The sequence below is a fragment of the Poromitra crassiceps genome, assembly GCF_964638095.1.
Source record: "Poromitra crassiceps genome assembly, chromosome: 30".
NCBI lineage: Eukaryota > Metazoa > Chordata > Actinopteri > Beryciformes > Melamphaidae > Poromitra > Poromitra crassiceps.
Window position 1 is genome coordinate 11,948,540 of NC_139652.1, and position 10,000 is coordinate 11,958,539.

Sequence of the window (10,000 nt, forward strand, 5' to 3'; positions counted from 1 at the left end):
CGTTTCGGTTTTAGAACTTAAAAATGTCAAAAGAGGCTTTTGTACAATTTTGATTAATAAAGTTTTTCTATCACATGCAAAGCAAGCAAGGTAAAGCCCCACTGATTGTCGCACAATGTGTGAAATTTGTTCTCTGCATTTGACCCATCCGCTGGGGGAGCGGTGAGCGGCAGCGTGCGCCGCGCTCGGGAATCACATGGTGATTTAACCCCCCAATTCCAACCCCTTTGATGCCGAGTGCCAAGCAGGGAGGCAAACGGGTCCCATTTTTATAGTCTTTGGTATGACTCGGCCGGGGATCGAACTCACGACCTCCCAGTCTCAGGGCGGACACTCAGACCACAAGGCCACTGAGCTGCGACTTGACGTGTAGGCAACAACACCACAATATCTTCTACCCGCTAGAGTCTGAAAATTGCAGTGATCCACTTCAATTCAAATGACCTAACTGTAATCAAGTAAACATGTTTCATTGTCGCCAGCGAGCTGGCAGCCATTTCTATCACTGGGTGTGTAAACTCTGTAAAGCCAGTGAACAGCCATCGTTACCTGCTGTCTGCCTCCGTCTTTCCGTGTGTCCCTAGGGACACATCTTCTCGTCCCCTCGTCTTGTCTCTGACAGCGCCTCCGCTGTGCTTTCTCCCTCAGACAGCTGTTGCGTTTCATATTATGTTCCTGGCTTGTGAGGCGGAGAGCGGGTGCTGTGCTGGGGGTGCTGGTGGCGGTGTGGTGTGGGTGCTGGTGGCGGTGTGGTGTGGGTGCTGGTGGCGGTGTGGTGTGCTGTGTGTTAACATCGTGCGGGCTGGGCAGTGAGGCAGCGGAGAGAGAGAGAGAGAGCCTGCTCAGCTGCACCGACGCTCAAGGTTGCTTCTGACAAGCGTCTAAACGTCACTCATCAGCCGTGGACCTCTGAAGGAGCTCGTTCGTGCCTGGCAGGCTGACACCAAGCAGAGGTCTACATGGCGAAGCTAGCTGCATGCTGTGCTGCAGGCCAGGGATGAAGATACCAAGCTTGTCTGTTGTATATGACACCAGTTGATTCTGATGTGGTTTTCCTCTTTGAGGCTGCCTACGTGGTGTATGTTTCCTGTGATTCACGTCGTGCCTTGAACTTTTTCTGTGGTTTATTGATATTATATGAGGAGATGCAGCATAGGGCTGGATGTAAAACATGCAAAAACAACAACAACAACTTGATATCTGTATTCAGTATTAGCAGCACGCTCCTCTATTTTGGTGTGGTTTTCACTCTGAGTGACATTGACGTGTACGGTTGGTCAATATATGATATCAATATGAGATATGAGAGATAGGTTTTAAAGGCTGCATTATTACAGTAAATTGATGTCATTTTCTGAACTTACCAGACTGCTCTAGCTGGTCTATTATTTGCCTTTACCCACTTAGTAAGTCATTATATCTACAAAATTACTGATGATGATGATGATTTTTCTTTTTTAATCTCATTGTGCAAATATTTTGTGAAATCACGAATAGTCATCGCAACAATATTGTGTGACATTTGATTTTGTCCATATCGCGCGGCCCTATTGACATGTGATTTAAATATTGATCTAGTGGATTCTAAATATAATCATGGTAATGGGCCGTGAAACATCTTTTTCGGCACCAGCACCAAAACCAGTGATTCAAGTCAAATATTTATACAGCCCACACAGTTCACAGTTCAATAAGTTTAACAACCACTTTTCGCACAGCCTCTCTTTAATTTATGGAAAATACTCCAACTGTGGAGGCTCTGTCATATTTCTTGTGGTATATTCGTGAGCTAAGAAATAGACATCTACAGTTTTTTATTATCTATTGACTTCTCTCTCTCTCACCCCCCCTCTCTCTCTCTCTCTCTCTCTCTCCCTCTCTCTCTCCATATCTCTCTCTCTCCCCCTAAGGAAAGGCAGGCGGTCCTGCTAATGTCCCATCAGCTGAGCTTCTAGCCGTCACTCCACCAGGAGGTTCTCACTTCAACACCATGCTGCTGCACCTCACCCTGCTCCTCCAGCTCCTGGTCCTCTCACTCGCCCCTGCAGGTCAGCACATGACATGACACGCACATTCACTGGAGAGGCAAAGTCTGAATGTCAAGCTACTTCTATCCAATTTAATCTTAATTAAGAATGTGAAGTCTGTGTCGGAGCAGGAACTGTGTTCGGGCCTCAGCTATGCCATCTTACGTGGGACCGGGCTGAATCTTTCAGGTAGTGTAAAGAGCACCCCTGAATTAGGTAATTAGCGCTGACTCAATTAGCAAAAATCGCTAATTAATGGCCAAAATGAATGAGCACAGGTTCAGCACCATGGAGAGAGCTCAATTCTTTAGCTACTGATGGAAGACATCTGAGTGGAGGAGCACAGCTGGAGTCAGTTGGAATCAGTGATGATCACCACCATCATGACCTTCGGAAAGGCTCACCAACACAGTGGGCAGAATGGGCAGAACCCTAACCCACTTCATTAGAGTCATGTGATCTTGAAAATGACCTCACATTGGTCTGGTCTTGGTCTCGGTCTCGCCCCCCACTCAGTCTTGGTCTTGACTCTGTCTCGGTTTAGGTGGTCTCTCGACCACACAACACTAGGTATAAATGTAATCTAAATGCTAAATCTAACCTAAATCATATTCTAAGGCCAGGTGTAAATGAGACCTAAAATGTGCTTGTCATAGAATGAGTTAAAAAGTTTATATCCTATTAGGCTACACAAAAGACACACAATGGCGACAGGTTTTCCTTTTTAATTGGCCTGGGTTATTTCTTCCTTCTGTTCTATTGTACTGCACACTATTAGATTCTTACTAATAGAGCCGCAGTTTTTTGGTGATGGTGCGGAGCACCCAGCCGTGCTGGAAGCAGAGCAGACAGGAGATAGCAACCCTGGAAACAAATGACCTGTCTAAAAATGACACAGCCTCCTCCTGTGCTCCCACACCGTGGGCTATCCTCCACTCTCACTTCACATTGAATTTCAGATGGGGGGGGGGAGTGTCCTTGGATTGGAATTGATTCTGGCTTCACATCACATCTTCCTCAAACAAACTCAGAGATCTTTTTATTTTATTTTTTACATGGGAAGGTTTGTGATTCATCGTGGCTCAACTCTACCAAAGACTTTGGCAGAGGTACTAGCTGAAGCTCAGAATATCTCATTTACAACACACTCACATACAGCTACAGCTACAGACATACAGGCATACATGTACACCACACGTCCACCACATACACATATACAGTATATAAACACTACCTTGCATTTGCACTTATCGGCCATGGCCTCTAATGCACTTTAAACTACACTGGCACTTTTGAACTGCTACTTTGCACTATGTTGTGGTCTATTGTGTCTCAGTTTTTTGTTTTTATGGTCTATTTGTGTCTGCACTTTGTTTTCATGTTTTTATCTCGAGCTTTGTGTGATTTTATGACTGTTTTATGTTTATGCTCTGCTGCAACCCAAAGTGCCCTTCTGGGACATATGAATAAACTTGAACTTGAACTTGAACTTGAACACGCCCACATACACGCCCACATACACGCCCACATACACGCCCACATACACGCTCACATACACGCAGAGGTTGTATGGTATTGCTGCTCGATCTGAAAACAGACAGCAACCCACCAGCAGAAATGGGTCGTCCCCATGGCTACAGAATATTGGCTTGACATTTGTGTTTATGGCCACCAGGGAGAAAGTTGCACGTTAATATTGTGATGACAGTGACAGCAGCACAGAAGTCCAGCAGACACTATCCTAGACTTACAGTCAATTAGAGTGTGTTTTTATGTGGTTTGGCAGAGGTGGATCCCTTACTAGAATACATGGTAAGGAACGATATGTAAGGGTTAAAAACTATTGTTTAGCCATTGGAGTAACACCAACTCTTCTCTCCCTTGCTACAAGCGTTGCTGCAAATTTAAATATGTGAAGGTCACGCCATTCAAGTGCATCAAACCAACCCCATACCCACCGGAGGCCAGCCCGGGCAGTTTCTGATCTGGGTCTTTTATTGTGAAGGGCACTGGATGCAGTTACAGTATGTGTGGATTGATCTGGGTATTTTATTGTGAAGGGCACTGGATGCAGTTACAGTATGTGTGGATTGATCTGGGTATTTTATTGTGAAGGGCACTGGATGCAGTTACAGTATGTGTAGATTGATCTGGGTATTTTATTGTGAAGGGCACTGGATGCAGTTACAGTATGTGTGGATTGATCTGGGTATTTTATTGTGAAGGGCACTGGATGCAGTTACAGTATGTGTGGATTGATCTGGGTATTTTATTGTGAAGGGCACTGGATGCAGTTACAGTATGTGTGGATTGATCTGGGTATTTTATTGTGAAGGGCACTGGATGCAGTTACAGTATGTGTGGATTGATCTGGGTATTTTATTGTGAAGGGCACTGGATGCAGTTACAGTATGTGTGGATTGATCTGGGTATTTTATTGTGAAGGGCACTGGATGCAGTTACAGTATGTGTGGATTGATCTGGGTATTTTATTGTGAAGGGCACTGGATGCAGTTACAGTATGTGTGGATTGATCTGGGTATTTTATTGTGAAGGGCACTGGATGCAGTTACAGTATGTGTGGATTGATCTGGGTATTTTATTGTGAAGGGCACTGGATGCAGTTACAGTATGTGTGGATTGATCTGGGTATTGTATTGTGAAGGGCACTGGATGCAGTTACAGTATGTGTGGATTGATCTGGGTATTCTATTGTGAAGGGCACTGGATGCAGTTACAGTATGTGTGGATTGATCTGGGTATTCTATTGTGAAGGGCACTGGATGCAGTTACAGTATGTGTGGATTGATCTGGGTATTTTATTGTGAAGGGCACTGGATGCAGTTACAGTATGTGTGGATTGATCTGGGTATTTTATTGTGAAGGGCACTGGATGCAGTTACAGTATGTGTGGATTGCACTGAGTTGGCCTTCAGCCCATGGCAGCCAGCCTGTCAGCATCCAGCTGGCTTTCCAGCTATTCATCACATTCTCTGGAGAGAAAGTATAAGATAATATACTAATAATAATCTTTTTTTAAATCAAAGACCTGCCAAAACTCACTGAATAATCATTGTCCAGGATATGATATATTGTGATGCACCTTCCTGTGAGAGGCCAAGGAAATGCACTGACGTTTACAGGTAGTGACTGAAATATTAATATTGATACCGCCTCATGATTCAATGTGCTGACATGACTTTGCTTGCTGTCTGTTAACTGTTTCAGATGCATCCATGTATGGGGAGGTACCTGGCTTCTATGGAGGTAAGACCTACTACTGTATTCTCATTTACCGTAGTTTACTTTAGTATTTAAGATCCCCATTAGTCATTACTGTACCTCAGTAACAACTATTCTTCCTGGGGTCCATTTAGTACTTTGAACAATACTAAATACTCACTGTATAGTGTTGCAATAGAGTCAACAACTATTGTTAGCAAACAATACATATTTTAATAATAATGAGAAACATGCAGATAGATCAGAGAGGTATTGGCCAATATTATCCCAGTTCATCCACACGTGCATGCACGCACACACACATGCACACGCACACACACACACACACACACACGCGCATATGCACACACACACGCAGACACACACACACACACACACACACACACACACACACACACACACACACACACACACACACACACACACACACACACACACACACACACACATGCACACACACACACCGGGGCGGCTGTAGCTCAGGAGGTAGAGCAGGTCCTCCACTAATCGCTTTGGATAAAAGAGGTCGGTGGTTCGATTCCCGGCTCCTCCAGTCTGCATGTCGAAGTGTCCTTGGGCAAGATACTGAACCCCAAATTGTTCCTGATGGTGTGCCAGCACCCTGCGTGGTAACCTGCCGCCATCGGTGTGTGAATGAATGGGTGAATGTACCTACTGACTGTAAAGCGCTTTGGATAAAAGCGCTATATAAATGCAGGCCATTTACCATTTTTACACACACACACACACACACACACTTACACACACACACACAAGCCATTTCCCTCCACCAAGTGTTTGCATAGTGACCTTTAGAGCACCAGCCATTTAGCCGAGAGAATCAGCCACTCTGCATTTCAAGTGAGAGCGTTTAATGCTTTTGCAATTTAAAGCTTTCAAATGAGCAAATGTGTCTTCTGCAGGGCATGGTGTGCCACATCCATTAATGCATGAAATATGAAATATTAACACAGCATTTGAGTGGCTTTAAGGTTACAAGTCGCAGGGCGGCCAAGCGGTTACAGAGACTGTTGTAATACTGAAATGGTCACAGCTTTAACAATTGATGTGTTGAACACTCTAGTCTCCTGTCAAAGCGTCCTTGGGAAAAGACACTGAATTGAAAGAAAGAACTGAATGCTAAGTGGATAAGAGCCTCATTCTGCTAAACACCTGACATGTCAAAATGATCACGGATAACAATCAATCAATCAATCAATCAATCAATCAATCAATCAATCAATCAGTTTAATACATGTCCCAGAAGGGCACTTTGGTTCACATCAGACAGCAGTGGATAATACAAACATCATTACTAGTTTGAAGTAGTAATAAAGGCACACTTCAGAATTATAATACATTATTACTAGTTTGAAAGTAATAAAGGCACACTTCAATGTTCCAAAAGACCATCTGCTGCCATCAGCCGGGTCACCACGTGCGCAGCGCCTCCGTTGCAAATTAGCTCTCTCAACAACGTAAGTGGCTCGCTGTCAATCAGCGCCAGATCGATGTATCGGAGGAAAAGGGTGGGTGGGCAGGGGGGATGATGCAAGAGCTGTAACAAGGCGGGAGTTTGGGTGGGGGGGAAGAGGATCGTGGATGGGGGTGGGATGTGCGTGCGTGTGTGTTTGTGAAATGTCCAAATGTCTTGTGAGTGAGATATGCCTGGAGTTTCATTCAGGGTCACGCAGACCAGGGTCACGCAGACCAGAAAGTCAACAGCAGGTGTAGGCGGGGGAGGGGTGAGGGGATGAGCTCCGCCTCTTCATGGGTATTTTTTCTCCATCGGGCCTTGCCGGGCCTCAGGCGGGTGTGCCGAAATGATATGGATGTTTTGACTAGCGAAGTGAAAAACACATTCCAAAGAATTCCACTCCGGGCTCGATCTCCCAGCATAAACACTCCAAGATCTGATCCATTTTGTGATTCAGATCGGTAATCGCACCATCCACCTTGTGATACCGATCGGAAGTAGAAGTAGTCAGAGTATTCACAACACGGCCCAACTCGTTTAGCATACCAAGGATCACGGGTAGTTTTGGGCTCTCAGGATTACCCACCATCATTTTTATCTTGCGATAGACAAGGGCGATGCTCAGTCCAAGAAGCAAATGTCCTGCTATCATAAATCCAAATAGATAAACATCTTCGATGTCCTCAACGGATAGAACGGATAGGCAGAGGACCCGCCATTTCATCCACGAGTCCATCACGTACCCCGCGGCAAAGGTTCCGTCGGGGCAGATCGGTTCCCCCTGAACCTGCATTTCTCGTCGGGATAATCTTATCAATTGCGTTGAGAGACCAGCTTATTAATTCCATAATTCCTTCAGTAGTTTTGAAGAGACAGAGCAAAAAGGTAGCCGGTTAGGGAGTGCAGGCAGTGAGGAGATGAGATAAGAGAGAGAGAGAAAACGAGCGACTACCTTGTTCAAGAGCGTATGAGCGTATTATCTTCTATAACACAACAAGTCACAGACTTATCTCCATCTTGGTCCCCGCTCTTCAAAACACAAACAAGCTGTTCTCTCCTGCAGCTGAGCACTAGCTGGCTGTGTTGATGAGACGTTGGCCTTGGACTTGAGAGGACAAAGTGATGTGTGATCCACAGCAGTCCTTCAAGGCCATGCCAGTAAATCTGTTCGAGTAAGACTTGAGTCAGGCCAGGAGCTTCTGTCTGACCCCTCCCTGCCTCTATGATTCTGTCAAAACGAGGTTAGCACAACATCTGGATAGCTTTTATGGGCCTGTTTTTGGAGCACTATTGCAGAATTGGTTGCACTTTTGTTTGCCACTCAACCACTGAGGAAATAAAAACCAGGGGATTGGCTGAGGACAACGTCCACGCCGCGGGATTGGCTGAGGACAACGTCCAGGCCGCGGGATTGGCCCAAAACATTTCCAGCATGGGGCCAGTTTCGTTTGGTCGCATTGAGGCCAATGCAGAAGTAGCCTAACCTGCGACGCTGCCACGTGGATGGTTTTGGTTTCATTTTCACTTTTGTTTTCACAAAACACATCGTCGCGTGAGATCTCAAGATCTCGCAAGAATCCAGCTGCTTGCGAGGTTAGAAGGTAGCCTACCAAAAACTTCCTCGAATGGCCACTTGAGGATTGGCCGCGAACGCGAGTCATTCCCCATTCACCACCATGTTAAAATGCCCGATCTTTACAATATAAATAAATGTGTTTACAGCCTGGTTAAAAAAACGGTTTTGGTCTCTATAGTTAATTTCACCTTTCATAACAACTGTACAGGCGCTGAATTTTTAAATATCTCCCCTGTTTAGAGTAAAATTGATGATACAAAATGTTTTGGTCATGATTGACAGGTCGCCTGTATAGTGATCACACATCTCGCCGGTCACGGAAAAATAGGACCAAACTCGAGCCTTCAAAACGAGAGTCCACACAAACCAATGGCTCACGTCACACTCACTACGTCCATGTTGTTTACAGTCTATGGTTTCCTCAGAGTGCTCGTTCATCTTTTATGGGTAGCCTGTGTTTACTTTGTACTTTGTTTGGATGCATGACATCACATGGCTCGATTTTCCGTGGAACGTCAGGCTGGCTATTCCACAAGGGGCTGTTTTAATTGTGCACAATGTCCTGTTTTGCTTTCACATTTTCAGCAGCAAAATGCCGCGACTGCTTATGGTTGCTATCGCGACTGCTTATGATGTGGAACAAAACACTTTTTTTTCATCTGTGTATTTTCCCTTTTTCCCCCCAAACATGATTCTATATTATCTTCTCTGCATTCATTTACCATGGAAGGGAAGCCCCTCCCCTTCCCAACTCCCAACAAAAGCCCACTAAGAGCAGCCATTGCTGCTCTGCCCATCTGCTGCCCCCCTCTGTGGTCCACTTTGCCCCCTGGGGTGGTCCAAACACAATCGTGTCTGCTTGTCAGGATTGGTTAAGGGACTGGCACTGACAGGCGGCTCCCTGTCTCATTAGAGGCTTAATGAGAATCTATCTATGTTTCTATCCTCTGTTGCTATTCCTGGATTCCTTCCTTGCAAGATGTCCATTCATCCTAATGGAGATGGTTAAAAATCCAAGACATTTATGCAGTGCATACGGATCTAGGGTGGGGATTAGATCTAGAAATGGCTGTAAATTGGAACTACTGTAGTGTGTCCCCCATGGGTTTATATTTGTGGAGCCGGTGATCTCCAGACCAACACAACACTTTGACGATTCATATTTTTCTCTCTTGGAGAAAATCAGTCAAGTGACAAAGAAATTCATGCGTCACACCGATCTATAGCAGATGAGAATGTGATATGTATTTTTCAGCAGCTCAGTAGAGAAATGCTGTAATAATTAAAGGAACACTCCGCCCATTTTCAACCCAGCTTTGTATCATTAGAACATCAGTAGTATATCAGAAAACTGTAAACTGTTTTGAAGTCTGTCATTTAATTTGACAGTTATTGAGTGTTAAAGTGTGGACCAGTGACATCACTGGTCCACACTAACTCAAATGAATAACTCATTAACTCAAATCAACTCTCAATAACTGTCAAACTATTCATCATTCATCTAGTTTGACAGTTATTGAGAGTTGATTTGAGTTAATGAGTTATTAATTTGAGTTAGTGTGGGCCAGTCATGTCACTGGTCCACACTTTAACACTCAATAACTGTCTTATTAAATGACAGACTTCAAAACCGTTTACAGTTTTCTGATATACTACTGATGTTCTAATGATACAAAG

The 10,000-nt window shown here is 44.7% G+C and overlaps 1 protein-coding gene across 1 annotated transcript in view; it reads left to right on the forward strand.

Moving 5' to 3' along the window:
- The window catches only part of cntn1a (contactin 1a), a gene marked incomplete at its 5' end in the record, with an annotated part of 68,019 nt that overhangs the window by 3,074 nt on the left and 54,945 nt on the right, over positions 1-10,000 (forward strand). Inside the window, 3 exons of the mRNA XM_083663000.1 lie at positions 649-775; positions 1,911-2,048; positions 5,256-5,294. Coding sequence (XP_083519126.1) covers positions 649-775; positions 1,911-2,048; positions 5,256-5,294 — 304 coding nt within the window. The remainder of the gene's footprint in view (positions 1-648; positions 776-1,910; positions 2,049-5,255; positions 5,295-10,000) is intronic.